Below are 24,986 nucleotides of genomic sequence, written 5' to 3'. Positions count from 1 at the left end.
CTCTGACTCCAGGCCCAGGATCCGCCTGGAGATTCTGTGATGAGCGCTGGGGATTTTCATGCCTACCTGAAAGTCTAATGGCTGCTGGAGGAGCCTGCCAGTCTGAAGGTGGAAGTATGCCTAGTCTACCTCTGTCGCCGAGCGTGCGGAAACTGCACCTCCTTCTTTACAAGGAAGATGCGGGCGACCCCGGTCCCCGTGAACAGGCTTGCGTGCCCTTGTTGCACACCTTCTTCCTTCCTTGTAGAGTCAGCGTGAGAAGTGTCCCTCCTTCTCTTTCTGGTAAATTCCTGCACTGTCTGTGGAACACACTGCCTCTCACATCCTCGAGGGTCCTGCCTCCCGGCCTCTCTGCCCCACCTCCCATCCCTTTCCCTGAGCTCACCCTCCCTCTGTCGGAGGACCCCTCCGGCTACCACTCCCCTAGTGCCCTCCTCGCAGGCAGACTTCTGGAGAAAGCGGGGACTGTCTTCACCTCGCCACCTCTTGTTCACCGCTCAGCCCGCTGTAGCTAGCTCCCTTCCCACCGCTCTGCTGACGCAGCTCTTGCCAACATTACCAATGACCTCAGGCCACGGCCTCCAATAAGCCCTTTTCTGAAATCAAGCCACTTTAATATTGGAAAAACAAAGCAGGACTATGGTAAAGAATAGAGGCACCACAGAAGCATCTGAAGTCAAACAGGAAGGACTCTTTCCGTCCTTAGATTCACATATACCTTGTGTCCATCTTTCCAGACTTTTGCCCATGCATATACAAGCATGTTTTCCTTCCTTCCTTCCCTAAAACAAGTGATAGTTAACTAGATGTACCATCCTGCACCTTAACACGCTGTCGCGGACCTATTCACACATCAGTGCATGTAGATCCGTCTTTCTCTTTTCAGTGACAGATACTGGCCCGTGGTGAGGATGTATCACGATTTATTCGATAATTACCTTATGGACGAATATTTAAATTTTGCTACGAGCATCTTTGGGCGCAGGTCTTTGGGAACTTGTATGATTGTATGTGTGACTTAATTATAATTTTGCTGGGTCATATCCGTGCATGTTTAAATTTTGATAAGGCTGTACCAGCTTACGGGGGCTCTACTTACCGTGATGAGCAGGGCGTGATGTACAGAATTGTCCACACCACCGTGTTGTACGCCTGAAAGTAATATAACATTATATGTCAACCATACTTCAAGAAAAAGACTGTATCAATTTATTCTCCCTTTGTCAGTTTACAAAAGGGCCCCTTACCCCATCTACTCATGTCTGCCAATTATGTTAAAATATCCCCCCCCGTAACTGTATTTACAGTGAAATGGTTATTGTTCAAGTTTTATTTCACCTCTGTAGCACTTAATCCCCTTGACCTCATTCTTTTTTTTATTTCTCCTGCACCTCTCTTCATCTCACTTTGGGGCATTATTTCTCAATTCATTCCTCAAATCTGGATGTTCCTCCGGGCTCTGCCTGGGTCCTCCTCTCTCCCTGCCCTCCCCAGGCCAGCTCACCTGCCCCCGTTGGCTTCAACGGCCACCCAGTTAAGGGCCAGGATCTCCCATACCTTTTGCTCCTGACTCGCCTCCTGCACTTCTCGCCTAAGCTCCAACTCCTCACGGGGCCACCTCTTGAAATTTCTGCTGAGGCTCCACAGGTGCTGCAAGCTGAGCAGGTAGAAAACCAGTCTCGTGGAATTCTGACCCCACCCTCCTAGCCGGGCATCTGCCCAACCGGAACGCCCGCCCCTCGCACACCCCTGTCTCAGAGGCTATCTCTTTAGCATCTCTTGATTATCGCCATCTTCACTGACAGTGTTAGGCAACACCGCAGTCCTCATGCAATAGCTGTGGATTCTGGAGCTGGACTGTAGACCTTGGGGAGGTTATTTAGTCTCACTGGGTCTCGGTCTCATCATCTGGAAAATGGGGCTGTTGAAAACACCTACTGCATGTTGGAGTGTTGTCATGCAGATTAAATGAGTCTATATTTATAAAGCACTTGGAATGGTGCTTGGCACCGTTTGCTACTGCTGTTCCCACTACTACTAATCACCAATACCACTAGATCACCGTGTCCACCACCACGACAGCTACAACTATTCTCCTAAGTGATCTCGGCCTCAAATCTTTCCCTTTTAAACCCTCCTCTACTCTGCTCTCAGAACCATCTTCCAAAAGTGTGAATTTGATCGTGTTCTTTTCCTTTTAAAACCCTTGGAGGACCCCCCATTGACCTCAGGTAGAGCCCATCTCCCGATTATGGGCAACTGGTGCCCCTGCATGTGACCTTGTGTACTTCTCCAGCCTTGTTGCTGGCCACATCCCCCTGACCCCTTAACTACAGCCACAAGGAACTACTTGCAGTTCCCCAAAGAGCTGTTTGGTTCCCCCACAGAGCCTGGCATGCATTTCCCTTCCCCTTGGAAGGTTCTTCCTTACCCTCTTGGTCTGGTCAACTGTCCATTTTCCTTTAAAAAGTTTTTTAAGTTTGGGGTGCCTGGGTGGGCCAGTCAGTTAAGCATCCAACTTCGGCTCGGGTCATGATCTCGCAGTTTGCAAGTTTGAGCCCCATGTTGGGCTCTGTGCCTACAGCTCAGAGCCTGGAGCCTGCTTCATAATCTGCGTGTCCCTCTCTCTCTCTCTCTCTCTCTCTCTCTGCCCCTCCCCCTCTTACTCTGTCTGTCTCTTTTTCTCTCTCAAAAGTAAACATTACAAAATTAAAATTTTTTTTAAAGTTTACTTATTTTGAGAGAGAGTGCACACAAGTAGGCTGGGGACAGAGAGAGAATCCCAAGCAGGCTCCACACCATCAGCACAGAGCCTGACGCAGGGCTCGAACTCACAAACCTCGAGATCGTGACCTGAGTGGAAATCAAGAGTCAGATGCTTAACTAACTGAGCCACCCAGGCACCTCTCCTTTTTCCTTTTAGATTCAGCCCAGTCATGACCTTTATGGAATGCAGCCCTTTCTCTCTGTGTTGTCCACACCCTTAGGCTTACCTCTATCATGGCTTCAGTTAGGGGTTTTGTAATCTCTGGCTGCTCCCTCCTCCCCACTGTGAGGTTCTTCAAAGCAGGGATTTTATATATAATAAGTAATATACATATAAAAATATAAACATAAATAAATATATACAGACTATATATATATATACTTGACAAAGTAGGGGGATTGATGTACATTGGAGGATCTGAATGACATCTAATTGAAAGAAATAATTATGTTGCCCAAATTTCCCACCACATCAATAGCAGTAATAGTCAATAGTCACATCAATAGCAGTAAACCCAAATAGCACTGGCTTAAACCCTCTGTGCTCATTCAGGGCTTCATCCCCCTGTAAGGTACTCTCCAGGAATTTTGAGGGGGTCTGTTGGGAATGTCTCCTGGGCGCTCCTGTGCGTGCTGCTGCGCTAGACACGTGTGCTGGAGTCACTGCTGAAGGACCGGTACCCTTGGTGACCCTTCTGGAATCTTCTGCCAGAGGATTCCCCAAGGTCTAACAAGCTCTTCTAATGTCTTTGTGGAGCTTTTGTGCTCTTCATTGGAGTTGGTGTGGACTCTTTGGGGGGCAGTGTTGAGCTAGAGACTGGTCCTCAGCATAGCCCTTCCATCCCACCCAAACGGGGAGAAGGTCAAGCTCCCCCATTTCTGGCCCCTGATTTCCTTCCGATGAGTTCTTGTCCAGGAGCATCTTGCCTTCTCTTTGAACATTGGCTTCTGCTACCTCTCTTCCCTCCCATCAGTTCATCAGGCAGGCCTGAACTTGACACTGGAGTTCAACTAGAACATGATGTCGTCCAGTATAGTAAGAACCTAATAAAAGTATCTGAGCAAATCTAATCCTTAACAAGGGACCGCTGTCCTTTAGGGTAGGGGTGATTCTATTGCCCTGATTGCTCCAGAGCCCCAGCCCTGCCCCCCTCCACTCCCTCCATTCCGTGCCCCTCACCTTGTTGTAGCTTTTGCTAAGGAGAAGTTCTTACCAGCTCTCCAGGGCAGGAACTGCTATTGCAAAACTCTTGCTCCATGCTATGGTAATGGGATGTAACTCTGGGTGTCCCTGACCCCAAGAGGCGGTCCACAGGCGCTGGTCAGAGCCACAAGGTTGCCCAACTGCTGCAGAGGCTCTGGCAGTCTGTGTGAGGCAGAGGGGATGGGGATAATAGCACACATGCCTATTTGGGGCCACAGAGTCTGCCCTGGAGCCCAGATAGGGCAGCTAATCCCTATCTGGTACAGAGTGGGGCCCGTGCTTCTTCTGAAACAGTATCCTCAGAAGCACCACAATTGGGAGTCCAGTGAATGACACAGAATTTGTGTAAGACTTCTTGGGCAGTCGGGGGATATGGTCTTGTACCATGAAGGTACACAAATCCTCATAACTATCTTTACTAAAGTTTAGTTGAGTGAGCACTGCATAGAGAGTTACCTAGTCTCAGCTCCTCCGTCCAGGCACTCACAACTGGGGACTGACCAAGTCACCACAGTGGTTGGAAGGGCAGGACAGAGAGGCCCAAGCCTCATGTCTGAGCCTCCTCTCCTGCCCACTAAACCAGATGCTCTGCGAAGCGGCTGGCCCTCCCACACACTGCTGGTGGGAGGGGCCAACACACAACTCTTTTGGGAACAACTCAGCAGTTTCTTAAAAGTTAAACACATACTTATCATATGACCTGGCAATTTCATTCCTAGGTATTTACCCAAGAGAAATAAAAGCAAAGGTCTAGGGGCACCTGGCTGGCTCAGTGGATAGAGCATGCAACTCTTGATCTTGGAATTGTGAGTTTAAGCCCCACATTGGGTGTACAGATTACTTTAAAAAACAAAAATCTTAAAAAAAAAAAGTAAACGTCTATGCAAAGATTTGTACACAGATGGTTATAGGAAATGTATTTGTAACAGTCTCAAACTGGAAATAATCCAAATGTCAGGCAACAGTTGCATGTGTAAACAAATTGTGGTATATCCATGCAGTGGAATACTACTCAATAGTAAAAAGGGACTATTGAAGGCAGACAATAGAGAGTGTATAATTAGGATTCCATTTATATAAAATTCTGGAAAACTAGTCTCCAGTGATAGAAAGCAAATAAGTGGGTGCCGGGGAGAGAGGAGGAGGAGGGAGAGGTTACAAAGGGCATGAAGAAATTTGGGGAATGATGGGAATGATGTTCATTATTTCGAGTATGGCGATGGTGGCATGGGTATATATTAAAGTGAAAACTCATCAAATTGTACAATTTATGTGAAGTGTGTTAAATGTCAATAGTAACTCAGGAAAGATGTTAAAGACAAAAACACAACAAAAGCAGACCTTCAAAGCAGACAGGATGCTCCTGAGTGTGGTGAGCAGTGGGCTGGGTGAGGTGGGAGTGTGGGAAATGTCAGGGTCCCTGGGTCTTCTTCTTGGTCAAGGACATTCTGAGCCTGGAGGAACTTTAGAGAGGATGGTGCCCAGCTCCCTCACTTACAGAAGAAGCCCAGACAGCTGTGAGCTCTCTCAAGTCGCCCAGCTCATGGATGGTGGATGCAGGGCTTCAACCTGCCTCCTGCCTCCTGCCTGCCAGCCTGGCTCCTTCCACTCCCACACTACAGAATGCGCACACAAGTGCTGTCCGCCTCAGGTCACCAACTTCCAGAAGGCAGGACAGGGCAGACCAGAGGGGTGGGAAGGGCGGAGGGGAGGGAGCTGACGGGACGGGGTGGGTGGCCATTCCTGGGTGATCTCATTGGTCGAACTGAGCTGCTCCCTTCTGGGAGCAGGGTGGGCAGTGGCGCCCTCTCTTCTTGTAATCCACAGAGCAGGCATGGCAAACCAGGCCTCCGCAGAGCCTAGGAGCAGAGGTGGGAAGAGTGGGGAGCTCAGGGATGTGTTTGGGGGAGGGAAGCATGTTTCTCATCTCCCATCAGAGCAGTGTGTCTCAGGAGGCCTCCCTTTTCCTAAAGGGCGTCCCAGTGCCCCACCCCCTCCAGAGTCCTCTAAATGGCAATGACAGGTTCTCCTGCTGGCCCCCCTCCCTCTCTCTCATGGCTGGTCCTGCCACCATGTTCCTGAGGAAGATGAGGGGAGCAGCTTCCTCTGTACAGGAGATCTCTCCCAGACCAGGAGCCTGTTAATCAGTCTCTTCTTGGAAGGCTGGCACAGTCCCATCTTCCAGACACTGTTGCTTGTCTGACTCCTTTCCACTGTTCTAGCTCATGTCTATGCTAAGTGTTGTGTAAAGTGAATGGCCAGCTTTATGTGGCTCTCATGAAAGCCCAGTTCCTGTGACACCTCCCTTCCCAGAGAGGGTAGAGTGCTGTGGGCTGGTGGAAGCAGGGCTGTCCCAGAGGAAAAATTCTGTGCTCTCCCATTACCTGCATGGGTACCGCCGAGACAGCCGGCCAAAGACCTTGCTGCAGTCAACACAGCATCCGGGGGCCATGGAAGAGAGATGCTGGACCTTCTGCCACAGGTCATCCTTCTCTCTGATGAGTGGATGGAGGTGGGGACACACACACACACACACACACACACACACACACACACACACCAGGAGGATGGAGATGACACAGGTAGAGATACCGAGACCGGGAGAAAGAGAAACACAGAGACCAAAGGAAGAGCGAGAAAGAGAGAGAGAGAGACAGAGAGAGAGAGTCATACAGAGATACACACACACAGAAACAAGAAAAGGAAGTCAGGAGGTTGGAGAGGGAGACAGAGACAGAGTGGTAGGTAGGGAGATAAATGTAGAGAGAGAGGGAAAGGCCAGGAGAAAAAGATGTGGAGACAGTCAGGGACAGAGACACAGAGAGGGAGAGAAAAATACAGAGAAAGACGGAGAGAGAGACATAGTGACAGAGAAGGAAAGAAATGAAGAGATCATGAGAGAGACACACACACATAAGAGGTGAATGAGTCTGCAGTCTTTGGGAAGATGGATGGTGACACCCCAGTCCCCTCCCCCAATACAACCTCGATCCATTATTTAAGAACCTTCATATCCCACCTCCTCCAAGGAGTGTTCCCTGATCATAGAAGCCCCCATAAGTTTCTTACGATGCCCTTATCTTTTATTTGGCACTTGATACAACCCCCCTTGTATTTATGTATGTTATACTCCTGCAAAACTATCTTTACTGTTGTTTTTTTTTTAAAGGATGTTTAGGAATGTGGGTTTAAAGTCTTTTTTTTTTATCAAGATGATATATACACACGATTTAAAAATCCAACAGTGCAGAAGAACTTATATCAAAAGGAAATAGACACCCTCCCTACTCCTTCCATTCTCAATGGCAAACCACCTCTTACACTTGTCGCTTTTCTCTTTGATATTACTTCCGCACTTAAGTAATATGCTCATATCCTCTTTTTTTTTGATATATCAAGAGAGAACATCTACAGAGCTCCTTACCTTGATGTCAGAGGACTTAGCTTGTTTATTACCATCCCCACTGAACTCCACCTCCTTCCTCCCCATGTGGTTATATCCTTATTTTTGGTTCCTCTATTACTACTGTAGTTTTACAGAATATACTCACACGTTTATTTCTCACTCATTCTGTGGAGTACAGATAGCATCCTGACTGCCATTCTGTAATATGATGATACCAGCATCACTTCCTCTTCGGTTGGCCTCCTTCATCCACCTCCTACTTGTTATCTATTCCTGCTATGTCCAATATGGTAGCCACTAGCCACATGGGGCTACTTAACTTTATATTTCATTTAACTAAAATTAACTAAAATTAGAACTTCAGTTCCTTAGTCACATCAGACACATTTGAGGTACTCGGTCACTACATGTGACTGGTAGCTGCTGTATTGGACAGGGTGAGTATAGAACATTTCCATCCTCACGGGAATTTCTATTGGCTTCTATTTTGTGTACTTAATGTTGTTTAGGTAATAACATTTACATTTGTTCTATAATTACAATTGTTTACTGTGCTTTGTCTTTAGGTTGATTCTAACATTGAAAAAACCAATAAATAGTATTTATATTATTAGAAAATATATAAGCATATTGCTTCAAGGAGAGCTAAGATGTGTTCTAAACATTTCCTTGGAAATTTTTTGTTTTTCCAGGACTTTTTAATTGCCTTTCTTTGCTCCTTGCAAAGTCCTTGCATGACTTGCCTTTAACACAGCCTAATTATTCCCTTTCCTCAACAAATTCTTCATCATATCAGGTATGGCATTGATTCTCTTTTTCCCCTGAGACCTTCCTCCTCAGTACTTCTGTTTCAGCCTGGATGTACTGCTCCTTGGGTTTGCCAGCCACTTGTCATCTTGGAAATTCCCTTTTCTTCTCTCCCGGGCTAGAGCTACTGTTTCCTGAATTCCACATCTTCTCCTTTCTTGGTAAGCCAAGCTTACTTCCTTGTTTTTCCGAAGCACATCCTTAATTAACTTCCCAAGAAGGGCCCTGTGGGAGGTAAATTTTCTATGACTTGTCTTTCTGAAAAATGTCTTTTCCCATATCACCTTCTCTACTTGTTTTATAGTTTGGCTGGATCTAGAATTCTAGGGCAAAAGTTAGCTTTCCTCAGGACTTGAAAGTATTGCACCATTGATTCTTAACATGTTTTTCTGTGTCCTACTTCCTTTATAGGTGACGTGTCTTTGAGTATATTGTCCTCATCTTTGTTTTATGGAGATTTCACAACAGTGTATCTCAATGTGGGTTTTGCTCCCTTTCACTTATTGTGCTGGTCACTCAGTGAAATCTTTACATCTGAAGATCTGCAACCATTAGAGCCTGGAAAGTCTCTCATACTTTTATCTGATATTCTCTCTCTCTCTCTCTCTCTCTCTCTTTTTTTTTTTTTTTTTGAATTCTTATCAGTTGGAGAAGAGATAGTGAGATAGTGAATCTCCTGGAATGATTCTTTATGTTTCTAACTATCTCTTTCATGTATTCCATCTTTTTATGCCTTTTATTCTACATTTTGAGAGATAGCCTCCTCTTCCTTTTCCCATCCTCGAGTTAAAATTTTAGAGATATTTTTAATTTCCAAGAACATTTCTCATCTTTTGTAGGTCACTTTTCACATTATCCTGTTGCATAAGAGACCAATATTTTTTGTTTACCTTTGTCTCTGCTTCTATGTTCTAGACTCTTCTCAAACATCTGAAGATCCATGGTCATGATTTCATGTTTAAGCTGCTGGAGCTTCAACAGTGGACAGGGGTGGTTGACTTGTGGCTTCTCTTTAAGAAGGATGGGCAGGAAGCTAACTGCCGCATCAGACTGTCAAATGCCAGAACACACTGTTGTTTATTTGGGGCATTTAACTTTGTTTAGAGAAGGAAGTTTTAATTATTTGCCTGGGAGATAGACCCCTCAGGGTTGATATTCTGAAGTTGGGGAAGCAGGCTGAAAGCAGGGGGTATACACTGATCTTTCCAATGACTTTATCGGTCAATATTACTGATTGCTGTCCCTTATCTCATTTCTGTCATCTGTGTTCCTAGTGTCTCTGGTCCCTGAAGTTCTAACTTGGGCTAAATCTGGTCTCTACTTCTTCATCCATTTTCTGGCTTCTGTAAATTAGCTGAAATCTCTTATCTGTGGTTGGCTCCTCTACCTTTCTCTCTCTTAGAAGATTTATTTATTATTAATTAATTAATTAATTTATTTATTTATTTTTACAATCATTCTACTGAGATCTCAAGATGGAAAGCAGATGATGTGTTGTCTACCATCTTGATGCAGAAATCAGCCTCTATAGCTTGCCTGCCCACTTTGTGCTCAGGGCCATATTTTCCATGATGCTTCTGCAAGGGACATTATATTATGTATCTTGGGATCTTGTGATGAGTTTCTTTAACACAGGAAAAAAATTTTTCTTTCCTGATGAACTGGTATATTTCCTTGGAATGCATAGTGACATTTAGGCAACTTACTGTGTTTCCATTTTTGATTCTGCCAAGATGCTCAGAGCTAAGTTTTAACCCTAATCCTAATCCCTCAGAAGTACGAATGTTTCCTCTTCCATTTCATCTATTTTTCTTAACAATCATATGTATATGTCTTTTATTGTTGGCTACCTTAAATTCTTTTGTGAGATACATGGCTAATTTTTTATATCTCCCTTTCTCCCCATTGACAGCTCTGTAGAGGAGGTCATTCTTAAATTCTTTGTTTGTTCTTTCCAGGTTGACTTCTCCCTTCTCTCATCTTTAATATCACTTGGATTTTTTGCAAGAGGATTTAGTCCTGGATGATCCCTCAGTGACCCTCCAATTCTAATGAAACCCAAGTCCAATGCTGTCCTGCTTCCTGAACTGGGTCAAAGTATAGCATGAGTTCCCTAATAGACTGAAGGGCGGAAACCAGGCTTTACACACCTCCTCCATTGCTCAGTGGTTTAGTGGTTTAGAATCCATCCTGGTGAGCTCTCTGGTACCTAGGGCAGCTGACCTGGGATGGCCCACAGGCCCAGTGGTCTCAGGAAGTCTATCAGGCAGTCAGGGGTAGCACATATGATTACCTCTTGGTTAACCTCCCTTTTTCTTCTCTCAAATCCTTCTCCATCTATGGGCTCTTTTCCCTTCCCCTAACCTTAGTAGGTATGTGTGTATGTGGGGCTGTGTTGGAGTGGTGGCATGCCTTAGAGCTAGAGGAATCCATGCAATTTATATGCGGTGTGTCCTTGGTGTCCAAGTCAGCATCTCTGACCCTCAGTTTCCTCATCTGTGATATGAGGAGAACAGCTGGGGTGGCTAAAAGAAGATGAGTTAGCATATATTAAAATTCTGCTCGATAGTTCTCAGCGGAGTAGAATTTTCATCACCCAGTCTCTACATCCCATATCATCCCCTCTTCTGCAGTCCTGCCCTGCTGTGTCCACCCTTACTGAATCAGTTCCAGCACCCTCATCTTCATGGCGTGGACCAGGTCCCGCTGCCCTCCAAGCTCCTTCTCATACATGGCGTCCCTCCTCTCAGCCTCCTGCTGATTCTGCTCCAGCTCTGTCTGCAGCCGGGCCCTCTCTTCCTGACACCTGGGCACAGAAGGAAGACTCAGTTCCCAGCATCTGTGACCAAGCTAGGCTGGGCCTCTACCTGACAGGGAGCTCCTGGGGGAAGCTGGTGGTACCTCCTACAGCTGATGTGCGCGCACACACACACACACACACACACACTCCCTTCCACACACACACTATTCTCCATACCCCCGCGCCCTCCCACGCCACACATACTCACACACACATAAAACACGCCATACCACACACCAAGCTGAACACCACGGATAGCATGCCATCTATAGGTTGACTCCTTACCAACCGTCCAGAGGAATGAAAACAGGGTATAGCCTCCTGTGTTTCTTTAGAGAAGGTGAGCCAACATCTCCATTGGTTGTATTTCTTTTCTTTCCTTTTTTAACATTTCCATCTTAAAATGTAATTTTCTTGAAAGGCATGCCCACAATTGCAGCAGCTCTCTGGAGGGAAGGGGGGTATCTGGCAACCCAGGCTGGATGGGCTTTGCCCAGCTGAGAACAGCAGTTGGTTTGGGAGTGGGGTAACTGGTGGAGGACTTAGGGGGATATTTTTAGGTTTTAAAATATTTTGAAAAATTATGGTACTTCGTCTTTTCAATTAAGAAAATAATGTTAAACATATGGCTTCCTTAAATTTTTGTTTCAGTTTGGGCTTAGAATCTCCTCAGCTCTATTCTTGCCTCTTTTTTTTGTCTTTGGTGGCTTCTTAGAAGGTTCCAAGAAATCTGCTGCACTAGAAATAAGAAAGTCCCAGCCCCGCCCTCCATCACTCAGATGAGGAGGGTGTTGCAAAGGTGGGTGCACATCCTGTGACCTCAGGGTGTGTGTGTAGGGGGTGTGTGTGCGCACGCACACACACGCACGGCCACACCCCTGGGCTTCAGTGTGTTTGAGGCTCGCAGAAGCCTTGCCAATGAACTGAATTATGAATTTTTACAACACTGCCGTGTAGCACACCTCAGAGAAGAAAGCTGGGTAGGCTGTAAAGTCAAACTGACAATAGAGATCCACCATAATTCCAAAAAGACCAGTCCCTGCAGCTTTAAGGAAGGGTGTTCTTGTGCTTGGGCACTGGACCAGGGCTGTGTTTATTTTAATGAACATCTTGGCCTTCAGTGTCCTTGTTTCTTAATATTGGTATTTGGTTTTCCTGAGCTAGTTTACTTGCACACTGATCCCAGGGCCTTTGGTGTGGCCAGTGCAGGTCCCAATGTGAAAACCGTGGTTAGTGTGTGTCTTTGAGGTGGGAGGGAACACTTATTAAGCCCCATCTGTGTGCCAATGGCTGTTTGAGGTGCCAGGAATACAGCAGTGCCTACGGCTCCTGGTGGAGCTTATAGTGTGTTGGGGACAGTGGTCAAAACAAGTGATAAACCAATAGCATAATTAAGCTAAGTGTGTGACGGAGATAAATGAGGGGCGGATAGAGGCTCGAGAGGGTGTTCAGGAAAGGCTTCTTAGACAAGGTGACCTTTAAGCAGATGTAAGAGATGAGAAATCAGCCAAGCAGAGCCAGCGAAGGTCACATGGAAAGGTCTGCAAGTTGGCAAGAACTTGCTTGTTTGAGGAACTGAAAGAAGACTAGGGAAGCTGGGATACCATGAAGTTGCAGGAGGTGGGGGTAGGCAAGAGATGAGGTGGAAAGGGGCAGGGCTGTCTCCCTCACTGGCCCCAGGAGGAGTGGACTTGAACCTCAGTGCAATGGGAAGCCACTGAAGTATTTCCAGCAGGGGCTGACAGACATTCCTGGTGCAGGAGAGGACACGGGAGGAATTAAAGTCTAGAGCACCTGTTACACGCCAGCCCCCGAGCTTAGTGCTTTATGCCCTATTTCATTTAATTTTCACAAATGTGGCAGACAGGTGATATGGTCATAATTTTACAGGAAAGAAAATAGAGCTTCAGAGAGGAAATAACACTTGCCCAGGGTCACACTGTTTGATATGTGGAGGGAGAAGAAATCTGGACGCAGGCCTGTTGGGCCATAAGCTCTATTGGCCTCCCCAACTGGCCTCCCCATACTTTTGTCCGTGCAGGGCCTGGTCGCCAGTGGTTTATGGCGCAAGTGCTGAGTGGGAGCAAGGGATAGATCCTCATGAGCCCCTGGCGTGCCCCAAAGGAGCTCAATGGGGGGTGGGGTGGGGAGAAGTGTGATGTCTGCCTAATTCTGTCTGAGGACCTCTTCCACTTATACTTGCCCTAATCACTTTTGCTTTGAGGTCTTATCCAGGGGCAGAGGAAACCTACCTACTTGGAAAGATGGTCCCACGGAGCATCTGAGCTGGAAGGAGGAACTTTAGAGATCCAACTGTCTCCTTTTGCAAATCAAGGATCAGAGGCCAGAGAGGGAAGGCCAATTTCTCAAGGTACCACAGCCAGAAAGCTAGGAAGTGGGTACTAGGTGCCCCACAGCTCAGTTCCAACTGTGTTTTCATAGCCCCTGGTTGGTCTGCTAAGGCCTGAGGCCAGGCTTAGCTGGCCCACTGTGTCTTCCCTATGTGTCCAGCCTGGGGCTCTGTGCCCAAAGGGCTCTAGCCTGCCCACCTTCTGTCTATTCTCCACACCACAGACAAAGTAGTCCTGAAACCCATGGGGCTCTCCACTTCCTGCTCAAGACTCTGTTCCAGCCTTCCATAGCACAGGGAGTCTCTGTCCACTCCAGCCACATGGGCTTGCTTGATTCCAAGTGCACTTCTGGGATTTTGCCTTTGCTGGCACTCCTGCCTGGAGCACTCCTCCCACGGTCTTTGCACGGTCATTTTCCCAGTGGCTGGGGTTTCTCCTCAACTGTCACCTCCTCAGAGAGGAACCCCATGACTCTAAATCTAGGTGAATTTGTGTGACTCTAAATCTCCTGTCTCTGTCCCCTTCCCTGGACTGATTTTTTTAACAGCGCCCATGACTACCTGACATACTATTCCTATTTGTTGATCTAGTGTCTGTGTCCCCAGGTCTGTGAGAGCAGACACTGACTGTTCTATTCACTGCTGTCACCATGCTCATGGCCGCAGGAGAGTCACAATATACTATCTGCTGACCGAGTGGGCTCCCTGGCACTTCAATCCGGCGGTAGTGAAACAGTCGCCCCCAGCTTGATGCCCATGGCCCCTTTTCCCTGGAGTGATGTGTTCCTCCTGAGTGTCTGGATCCCAGGAGGATCCCTCCTGGCCACAGGAGCTTCTGTCCTGCCATCTGCATTCTGACGACTCTCCCGCAGATCCCCAGCCCAGGCTTCTCTGAGCTCCACACTCAGCTGTCTGCTCAACAGCTCCACTGACATGCCTAAGGGGTGTCTCAGACTTGGCATGCTCTCCCCTCAACTCCTGAACTTTCCCCACAAGCGAGCCCTGCCACAGCACACCGTCAGCTGTGACTCTAGCTTTCCAGCTGGTCAGGCTGGAAAATGAGTCATTCCTGACTCTGTCTTTCCCTCTCCCCCCAGGAAACCCCAGCTCACGGTGAATCCAGAGTCTCGCAGCTTCTCTGCACCTCCACGACCAGAGAGCATTCAGAGGCACCCCTGCCCTCCCCTTCCTCATCGCTGTCCCCGCTTCCACCTTGGTTCCTTACAGACTAGCTCCACAGAGCAGCGGGCTCGAGCCCTTGAAAGCACAGATCAGTCCAGAATAGGCACATCTGTGGGGACAAATCAGCAGTTGCCTAGGGCTGGGGGGTTGGGAGCAAGTGGGCAGTGGATGCTAATGGTACAGGGTTTCTCTTTGGGCTGATTAAAATGTCCTAAAACTGATTGTGGTGATGGATGCACAATTTCATGAACACACTAAAACCCACTGAATTGTTAAAAAAAAAATGCAAACCTACTTAACCTTAAAGCAAATAGTCACATCTCCCTCTGCTCTGAACTCTCAGTGGCTCCTATCTCACTCTGAGTCAATGCCAAGGTCCTTTTGATGACCTGTGGTCTCCTGTTACCCAGCTGACCTCCCCCTACCTCCTCTCCCTCCTCTACTCCCCTGAACCTCCGTGACATTCCTAGGACCTGCCATGCCCATTCCTGCCTCAGGGCCCTTGCTCTTGCTCTTCCTGGAATGTTCTACCACATGCCCAAACAGCGCATTCCTCATTTGCTTCAAGTTTTTAACTCAAATATCACTTTTTCAGGGAGGCCTTCCCTGGCTGTGTCGCCTCATTTAATATCACCCCGACACTCCCATTCCCTGCTTTATTTTTATCTTCCTAGAACTTGTCACATCTGACATTCTACGTAATTAACCTGCTTATCGTGTGATTGCTTTCTGCACTAGAAGGTAAGCTCCACAAGGACAGGCATTTGGTCTGTTTTGTCCGCAAGAGGATTTCTGGCACACAGAACAGGCCTGGCGCAGCTCTGAGTATCTGGGATAATGGACTGGATGACAGGTGGAGAATAGTTGGGGCTCCCCCAGCTGAGGGAGCAGCCTGGGCCTGGTTGTCTCCTTGGAGCCTCCCAGCTGCTTCCTCCAGCCTGTCTTGATTCCCAGAGAAGGCCTCTGGGTGTGCAAGGCCTCTGCATTCACCTAGGGCCTGAATCATGGGAATCCTTGCTGACCAAACTGCCAGGCTCAGCTGAGTGTCTGGTGGGAGGAGCCCCTGGGGGCCTTTTTGGGTTGGTTTCCGGGCCTATAGTGTCTCTCAGCCTTTGAAACAGAGAGTCAGTAAACTGCTCCATGATTCAGTCTGAATCACAGCTACCCAGGCTCTGATGGGGTTCAGGCTGGTGCCTCTGGCCCTGGGGCAGGTGTCAGCCATGTGCAAGAGTCAGGGGCAGGTGAACTGACTGGGGCACACAGAGCTAAGGGAGAGAGGGACAGAGAGACCAAGTCAGACCAAGGAAGATCTTTGCATAGCAGAGGTATCTTTTAAAATTATGAAAGAGAAACTCGGACACTGAGAAAGTTGTTCTCTGGGCTCTTGCAGTTAATGTAATGACAGGAAGTTGGAGAAGGTGGAGGTGAGAGTAGCTGAGGGGGAGGCAGAATGAAATAAATACAGGCACTCAAAATATTGGCGGAGGGCCCGTCTTTAAGCCCACAGGTTCTGGAATCATCTACCAGGGTGTAGACCTCAGCTCCTCCACTAGTGACACTGGGTGAATTGTGTGGCACCTTTGAGCCTCAGTTTTCCTATCTATACAATGGAAATTCTTAGAGAACTTATAAGTGTGTTGGGAAGAAACACCTAGAACAGTGCCAGGGACATAGTAAGCGCTCAGTACATGATAGTTACGATGATGATTATGCATTAAGAGAGTGAAAGAAGACTGTGCAACAGGGAACAGGAAAATGAGAGACAGAGGACAAGAGGAAAGGTGGACACTGAAGGGGCAGGAGTGTGGAGGGGCAGGGAGGGAGACTGGGAGAGAGGGGAATGGCAGTGGAAGAGGCAGCAGAGAGATAAAGGTGAGTGTGGGAGGGGAGGGAGGGACAGGAGGCATGCACCCCTCCTGCAGGCTGTTGGGAAGGCCAGTGAAGGAGGGTCTGCCAAGGGGAGGGGAGGGGCCGGTGGGAGCTCCTCCAGGAGCCCCAGGAGTAGTGCCCTGAATGCCTCATGTCCCAAAGCTGTGCCCAGCACAGGGCCTGATGTACCAGAGACGCTCAGAAGCCGCTTGCTGGTGTGGCCATGAAGGTGAGTGGGCGCCGGGGAGCGCCTCCTGTCCTGCTGGCCTCTGCTGCCCACCTGGCAGCAGTTGCCAAGGTTGCCAAGGTTACCTGCTGAGCCGCTCCTGTAGTGTCCGAAGCTCCCCTTCCTTCTCCCTCAGCAGCTGCTCCTGGTGCTGCGCCCGCTCCTCGGTCTTCCGGAGCCCACGTCTCAGGCTCTTGGGGGTGGGAAGTAAAGGAAAGGAAAGGGAAGCTGAAGGAGGAGGGCAGAGATCCCAGCCCCGGGTGTGACCTGACAAACATCCCCGTGAGACCCCAGGGCCGTGCGAGATAGCCCTTGGGTGGAGGGCTGGACTGAGGACAGCACTGGGAGCTGAGAAACCCGGCTCTGACTGCCCCTGGGAGAGGATGATGATCACAATTCAAGAGAGTGAGAGGGGACTGTGCAGCAGGAACAGGAAAATGAGAGACAGAGGAACAGGTGAAAGATTTCTTCCTTTGCTGAAGGATGAAAGTTACAGAGCTCAAGGATACAAAGAAGGCGGAAGGAAGGCTTGAAATTGATCTTGGGGAATCTCCAGGAGAAACATCTACAACCAGAGCTGCTTGGTGGGATGTGCAACAGCAGAACTTAGACATTGGTGGGAAATCCGCCAATAATGAGGGCTACTGAACTTGAGAACCTGTCATTGCCCCCAAAGAACTGTTGGGGGAGGGGGATCTCAGACTCCAGGGCCTGCAGGAGCCAGGCAGGTAGTACTGGTGAATAAAGTGGGCTTGCCGTGAGGCCGTAGGGAGAGGCAGGGACTGTGGTGACCTGAAGAAGACCTTCTCAGAGAATAATAACCCTGTGCAGACCAGTCAGAATTATCTGTGGGCTGGAACGCACCCCTCCCCCCGCACCACTGAAGACTCCCACCTGGGGGTCAGGTTAGAGAGCGGAAAGGAGACAGGTACAGAGCTCAACTGCTCTCACCTTGACCACATCCTGCAAGGCCACTTCTGCTTGCTCCTTCCTCCTGGTCACACTGGTCTCTCCTGTTTCCTCTTGTGGTTTCTCTGGGGTGAAGTCTTCCTTTGTTCCCAGGCCCCAAAGGACCCCGGGCTCCCCTGGAATGCTAAGCACCTCCCAGTCCTGCTGGTTCCCTGACATTGTGTCCTCTATTGTCCCTGTAGGGCTGGAGGCCAGTAGCCTATGGACATGACCCTGCTCTGCTCCCCCTTCATGAGTCCCCTCCGCCCTGGGAATAATCCTTCTGCCCTTGGCCTCTGTGCCTATCACCTCCTTTGGAGCCCTCTCAGACCCCTCTCCCTGTCCCTGGATGCTGGGTGTTGAAATCTCCAGGCAGATCCCAGTTCTTGGGGCTTTCTCCTGGGCTTGCTGAAGTTCCTCCCCTGCTGGTTCCCACATGCCCTGGGAGGACCCGAGGCTCCTGGGATCTTCTCCTTTCTTTTCCAAAAAGGGAGGAAGGTGCCTTTGTTGCTGGGACCTGGGGAGTCCGGCCAACCAGTCTTCCCTGGGTGCATCTTGCAGACAGCTGGTTTGGCTAGTGTGCAGCTCCTCTGGCTGGACTCCTGTGGGGTTTCCATGTGTGGCTGAGATCTGCAGAGAAGCCCCAAAGCCATCACTGCTCTCAGCACCAATTTGCCAACCAGGTGGGTGGGAGAGGCCACAGACCTAATCCAAGGAACTTACTAAATCTAAAGGAATATTGATTCAGGGCCCAGGAATCAGAATGTCAACATCGCCCCAGGTGGAGGGGAGGCCCCAGCTTTGATCCTGGTCAGGGAGCAGTAGTGCTTCTCAGTGCTCTTTTCTGTCCCCCCCTCCCTGCCTCCCCTGCGTCTTCTGCAGCCATCTGGTTTCTACTTCCCACCCTCTCCTCTGACCCTGCCCCCTGAAATTCTCTGGGTTTCAGTTTTCTTGTCTGCAAAATGGGAATAATAACGCCTGCCTTGCAGAGTTGTGGTGAAAGCTTAAACAGACCGACAGCAGCTAAGGGTCACCTCTCCTGAGAAGCCGTCTCCAGGCTCCCCTGTTCCTCCGTGCATGGCTGCATCACCGCACTTAACAGGTGGCGTTGCAGTGTGTTCCCCCTTCTGGGCACAGGCTGAGTCCTCACGGTATCCGTACCTGGTGCTAGGAAGCTGGTGGAGTGTAGAGTGAGATTGGGGAATGACAATGGCCATGAGCTACCACTTATGGAGCACGTGGCCAGGGGCCTTGCTCTGTGCTACACGCAGGCTGTCTCTACACTTCCTCACAATCACCCTGCAAGGCAGGGCAAGTACCTTGCCAAGGGCCTTGGTTATTAGGGGCAGAGCTGAGATTTGAACCCAGAAACCTGACTCTTCAATCTCTCCAACTGAATGAACTGAGACGTTTGCAAATTGACCAACGGAGGTTGTTTCCTTGACGTGCATCCTACACGCTTCCGGTTACCCTCCCCACAGCCTCCTCCTCTCCTGGGCCCCATGGCTCCCGCAGATGGTGCCAGTGGCCCCCTTCTCTCCCCGATATCCTCACCACCTTAGGACTACGAGCCCTTTCTTGTCCTGTGGCTACCCAGTCCCCAGGTCTACATGCCGGCCTCTCTGTCTGTCTGTCTGTCTCCTCAGCTACTGCCTATCCCTGTGGGGCCCAGCAGAGACAGAGAAGAGGCAAATCAGAATGAAGTTGGGCAGAGGCACCTGCTTTGGGGAGTCTTTGGTCTTTCTGGGTCTTCTTCCCTGGGTCCGGCTGGGGCAGCAAGACCTGCAAGGGAAGGTGGCAGGGGGACCACGGGTCTCTTTCCAGCAGTGGTCGTGGTGCTCAGCGGCAGGACATCCCATCTTTCCACCCACCCACTCATTTCGCTTCCGCTCCCGCCTTGCCACCTCCCCACCCTTCCATCCTCATGTGTGCATCCCCCTCTCCATCCATCCACGAGCCTTGCCCACCACTCGTCCTAACAGCCACCATGCGCTCGTCCTTCTAACCCTCCACCCCAACCATCCAACGACTCTTTAGTGAGTGTGCAGTCTATGCAGCATCATGTGACAGGACAGATCGTGCCGGGAAAATAGAAGTCTGGGGAGGTGGAGAATCAGAGGCTCAGACAGCAAGGAGGGAAGAACTGATGGGACTGGAGGCTGAGTTTGGAGCTTGCTTGGGATGCGTGGTGGTCAAATGGCAGGAAGGCACTGAAGAGAGGCTTCCCTTCAAGCTAGACGCACTCACTCTGAGAACATGGGCCAGGCTTCATCTAGGTCCGGCCACCGCAGGTTCAAGTCGAAGGTCACTCCATTGAGAGCATAGAGAGAATCCAGGAGGTCTTCCCGGAGTTCAGGGCACACCAGAGGGCTCCGGGGCCATACCATTCCCTGTGTTATCGGTAATCAGCAGACTTGGCCTTTGGTACTTGGCCTTGGTGCTGTGGCCGCCCCCGCCCCCAGGGGATCTTCCTCTGCTATACACCACCATGGGATGGTTCCCCAAGCAGGGCTGTGGCCCTTGGGGAGCAAGAGGCTTAAGCATCATGGTGCTACGAGGACTCCTGGGTTCTGACGCCCCCTCTGCCCTTTCTTCCTGGACTTTTCCCTCATGGCTGTCATTTTAGTTGTCCTTGATATTAATCCATCCATCTGGGGGGCAAAGAGGCATCTTTCACAAGGGACAGACAGTAGACTCAGAGGGTGTCAGTAGGATCATGTCCCAACAGCCCCACCTGGTGAGCTCGGGGTTCAGAAGGCAGAGCTGCAGGGACTCGGCCAGCTGTCCGTGGGCTAGGCAGAAGCGGATGAAGGCACGGCCTTTTGCTAGAGAAGTCTTCAACTGCAGGGTGCACAGGGGGCGAAATGGTGGGGAAGAGGTGGGGAGGTGGGGGCCTGGTGTGGTATTAGATCAGAGGGAAGTCGGCCAGAACAGAGAGACAGGATGGGGACTTGTGTTGTTTGGGAACGAAAGGGGTGGCTGGAGGGCTGCTGAGGGCAGGGCTAACGAGACACGAGGGCCGGGTGAGGGGTCTGTGGTCAGTGGAGCGGGCATGGGTGAGAAAGGGGCTCCCGGAGGCCATCCCCATCAAGGGCCTGGTGGCAGGACCCCCTCATGCTGAGGCCAGTCTCCCTGCCAGCTGGCTCTGGATACCTTGTCCTGTGAGCAGACGAAGCGGGCCGGCTCCGTGCTGCCCCGCTGTTGCCGTAGGCCAGAGCAGAGGAAGTCCCAGTAATCCTTCCGAGGCCTCAGGAGGCTCTTCTGCTCTTTCTGGTCAAACTGGGAGCAAGGCCAGGGAAAGGAAGGCAGGGAAATGTTTCCTCCCGGAACCCACCTTGCATTCCAGCATGCTGAGAATGGAGGGGAAAGGGCTACTGCAGACAGACCTGGCTTCAGAGGCTGGCTCTGCCCTCAAAGGCTGTGTGACCACGCTCAAGGTGCAGGACCTCTCTGAGCCTTTGGTATTCTCATTCATTCATTCCAGTAATACTTACTGAGCACTTACTATGCGTCAGGCTTTGCTCTGTGCCCTGGGAATATACAGCAGTGAGCAAACTGACCTCATGAGCTTATACCTTGGTAGTGGAGACAGACAACGTGCAGAGTAAGTAGAACATATAGGATGTTAGATGGTGCTGACTGCTAAGGAGAAAAATAAAGCAGGGAAAGAGAATAGAAAGCACGTGGTATGTGCACACGTGTGTGTATGTGGTGTGTGTGTGAGATGTGTGCGGGGTGTGTGATGTCTGTGAGCGTGTGGTGTGTATGTGTGTGTATGTTTTAAAAAATTGTATTAGGGTGGCTAGAGAGAGCCTCACTGAGGCGATACTATTCAAAGTCCAGATCCAAAGGAAATGAGAAATTGTGCCATTCAGATTTCTGGGGGAGAGCATTCCAGGCAGAGGGCAAGTGCAAAGGCCCTGAGGTTGGTGTATGCTTTCGGAAGATCAAGGAGGTCAGTGTGAATGGAATGCAGCAAATGAGGGGGGTAGACTGGCAGAAGATTCACACGTGCATCCTACCAACCTCACATGTACACTCACACCACACACATGTGCACAACACACAGAGAAGTAGGAAGGGTATGTGCGCGTATGTGGGGCTGGTAAGGTCATCCAGCACCTCAGGGGGTCAGAATGAGAATTTAAGGGGCACCTGGGTGGCTCAGTCGGTTAAGCATCCTCCTTCGGCTCAGGTCATGATCTCACGGTTTGTGGGTTCAAGCCCCGCGTCGGGCTCTGCGCTGACAGCTCGGAGCCTGGAGCCTGCTTGGGATTCTGTGTCTCCTACTCTCTCTCTCTGCCCCTCCCCTACTTGTGTGCATGTGCTCTCTCTCCCTCTCCCTCTCTCAAAAATAAGTAAATAAACATTTAAAAAGAAAAGAATGAGAATTTAATAAGGTGGGGCAAGAGAAGGGCTTTGCCCGGCCCTTGGTAAGTGCTCAACAAAAGCGCCAGCAGCAGAAAGGTCCAGCCCTAGGACATCTCAGCTCTGAGACTTCAGTCCTCAGGGAAAGGTGGCTGCCCTACCCCACCCCACTCCGCCCTGCCCCAGCCTCCTGTCCACCTCGTGCCCCAGGCTGCAATGTCAACCTCCAATGGTGAGGTTAGATGTCGGGAAGGGCTTGCTGACCCTGAGGGTGCTGAGGCGGCCAGTGGCTCTTCCTGAGTATCTGGGAAATCCCTGCTGGTGACCTGGGCCTGGAGAGAGCGGGGTGGGAAAGGGGCGGGGCGGGGGGGGATCACCTGTAGCAGCAGCTCCAGGCAGCCACAGAGTCTGTGCAGCTCAGCGCTGGCATCTGTCACTGGAGGCTGCCCGCCAGGGTAGCCCTGGAGGATGGCGGAGACGGCAGCTGCAGGGGTGGGGGCGGGGGGATGGCGGACATCAGGCAGTAAGTAGTGAGGGCTCTGACGGAGGGGCTCCCGAGAGCCCTCACCTCTCTCCCAACTCAATCCCAGAAAATCTCTCAGGACACACTCACCTTTCAGGTTCCTGGTGAGGATGGCCCCTTCCTCTGCCATGAGTATTTCAAAATGATGTGATTCTTTGTGGCTCTGCAGGGTCAGTCCAGGAAGGAGCCTCCGGGCTCAGCTGCCCAGTGGTCTCCTTATACAGAGGAAGAATCGGCGCCTAGGCCAGGAATGGGAAATATCTTGAGTCACACAGTGAGTCAACTGGTAGGATAGACACTTGGGCTCTTCCTCATAGGCCAGCATGGGAAGGGGATGGTATGGGCCCCACAACACCAAGCGAGCAGTTCCTGGGTGCTAGGCCCTATGTTCTGTGCCTGACATCTTTGTCTTGTTCAGTCCCCATAATAACCTAGGAGGTCATTAACTCCGTGAAATTTTTTTTAATGTTTATTTTGAGACAGAGAGAGAGAGAGAGAGAGAGAGAGAAAGCGTGAGTGGAGGAGGGGCAGAGGGAGAGAATCTCAAGCTGCCTCTATGCCCAGCTCGGAGCTGGACTCGGGGCTCGATCTCATGACTGTGAGATCACAACTGCGAGATCATGACCTGAGCCGCTATCAAGAGTTGGAAGCTTAACTGACTGAGCTACCCAGGCCCTAAGTGGAGAAGCTAGAGTTTGAACTCAGGTCTGGGTGTCCACACACAGGGCTACCTGATGTGAGCGGCCCTGTGAGGGCTCACGCCGTGAGGACACTGGGCTGAGGGACGGTCACCCCTCTCTGCCACAGGGAGCCTTGCCAGAGCAGTCATCATCCTGGAGGCGCACATTCATCCTTTCCTGGCCCCCAGCTGAGTGGAAAATGTGTGCTGTTTGGGGAAAGGGAGGCAGAAGTAAAATGAGGCCCTAGAGCTGGGACTGGGCCAGAATGCTGGGTGTGTGTGGGGGGCAGGGCACCTGGTTTTAATCCTGTGGGTTTCCCCTGCCAGGGGATCACAGCCTTTCTTCCCCCGTGGGTCCTGGGGCTCAGAGAGGAATACCGTGGCCGCTGGGGGCCAGTGGCTTATCCTGATGTCACCTGGAATAAAGACCAGTCATGGGAAACCCCAGGGGTCCTGTGTCTCAGACCACAGTTGCTGGAATCCGGGGGTGTGGGTAGGAGTAAAGAAACAGGGGACACAGTGGAGGGAGAAGGGGAGGGAAACAAAGGTAGACGAGGGTGGAGGGTGGAGATGGTGCTCAGGAAACACTGAGCTGGACGTTGAGAGCCCTGGGTCTTCATCCTGACCCTGCTACTAACTCACTGTGTGGCCTTAGGCTCATCATTTGCTTTCCCTGGGCCTCAGTTTCCCCATCTATAGACCAAGGGGGTGGACTGAGGGTTTCTGCACCCCCTTCCAGTCCAGATCCACTTTGAACTCCACGAACACCTAGATGTGCCTCATCGTCTCTCATTTCTATCCAAGTGTCCCTGCCTCTCGCTCCCAGCATTGCCCCATTTCTCCAGCCACCCCTAGACCCCTTCCCTGCTACTCACCTGGGAAGGCCTGGCTGGCTGGGAGACGGAGAGCCGGCACTGCAGCCCGAGCCTGTCACTTGTGACCGTGGGTCCCGCGCAGCCTTTCCCAGAGTGCGGCCTGGGAAGTGACTCAGGCCCAGCCCAGCAGGAGCAGGAGGAGCAGAAAATCATGGGGGACATGTGGGAGAGGCGGGATCCAAGGCACCAGGGCAGAACGGGTGAGCTGGGGGATGGTACCCTTCGGGCAGATGGGGTGGCAGATTCACTTGTTGGCCAGACACCAACTCACCCAGAGCCACAGCCGCAATTGCCCCTATATGCGAGTTTCCTTCCCTTTCTCAACAGGGTCACTGGCTCTTGCCTTTCTTCCTTGTCGCCACGAGGCGGCACAGAGAGGCTGTGATTGCTGCTCTACCAGATATTCTGTCTTTTCGAGCCTCGGTTGAACTGCGGAGCAGGTGGGGAGGAGGAGGACAGGGTCCCACCACGTATCTCCCTCCCCTTCCCCACCTCAGTCTCCGGGTCACCAGCGCCATCCTGCTCCGCCCCGCACTCACCCCTAGAAGAATGGAAGTGAAGCCACTGTGAACCCGGGTTCACAGCCGGGTTGCCCGGGTGGGCCGTGTTCTCCCACCCTGGCTGTGCCCCGCCTCCTCGAGGCCGGGGTCTTTCCACCTCCGGGTCCTCATTTTTCCAGGCTGGGATGCCCCGAGGGCTAGTATTGGGGGCCGAGAACAGAGGGGCAGGCACCTGCGAAGACTACTGTTTCACAGACCTCAGGAACCGCCTGGAAACAGTGGCACTCGAGGTGGCCGAGCCCGGGTCCGCCGTTCCGCCGCGGACTTCCTGCCCGTCTCTCCCTCTCTGGGACACGGTCTCCCCGCGCAGAGGCTCCGGCCCCCCTCTCTGTCCCCCGTGTCCCCGCGTCCCCGGTCTCTCCCTCACTGCTTCCTGCCTCCCCTTCGCGCCGTCGGTCTTCTTCTCGCCCTCCCCAGACTCGG

General features: G+C 50.9%; 2 protein-coding genes across 8 annotated transcripts in view; both read right to left on the bottom strand.

Annotated features, from left to right (window-relative positions):
* CXCR2 (C-X-C motif chemokine receptor 2) overlaps nt 1–5,608 on the bottom strand; it is a 15,628-nt gene extending 10,020 nt beyond the window's left edge. For 2 of the 7 annotated variants that reach the window (XM_045034463.1, XM_045034467.1), the window contains exons 1-4: nt 5,469–5,608; nt 3,947–4,132; nt 1,558–1,657; nt 1,100–1,152 (exon numbers count right to left, since the gene is read on the bottom strand). The gene's annotated coding sequence lies outside the window, so the exon portion shown is untranslated. The other 5 variants (XM_045034466.1, XM_019838659.3, XM_045034464.1 and 2 more) reach the window with 4 other exon arrangements.
* Nucleotides 4,861–24,986, bottom strand: RUFY4 (RUN and FYVE domain containing 4). Its single transcript, XM_003991145.5, is given in 15 exon segments — nt 4,861–5,829; nt 6,355–6,465; nt 10,843–10,989; nt 16,697–16,803; nt 17,562–18,188; nt 19,277–19,340; nt 19,806–19,932; nt 19,935–19,948; nt 20,293–20,399; nt 20,712–20,837; nt 22,304–22,410; nt 22,540–22,688; nt 23,181–23,335; nt 23,424–23,544; nt 24,004–24,986. Coding segments are annotated over 12 exon segments (1,683 nt in total). The 5' UTR covers nt 22,580–22,688; nt 23,181–23,335; nt 23,424–23,544; nt 24,004–24,986; the 3' UTR covers nt 4,861–5,723.

The sequence above is a fragment of the Felis catus genome, chromosome C1 (assembly GCF_018350175.1).
Source record: "Felis catus isolate Fca126 chromosome C1, F.catus_Fca126_mat1.0, whole genome shotgun sequence".
NCBI classification, from domain to species: Eukaryota; Metazoa; Chordata; class Mammalia; order Carnivora; family Felidae; genus Felis; species Felis catus.
The sequence above is the reverse complement of the archived record's forward strand: the minus strand, read 5'-3'. Positions and strand labels throughout refer to the sequence as shown.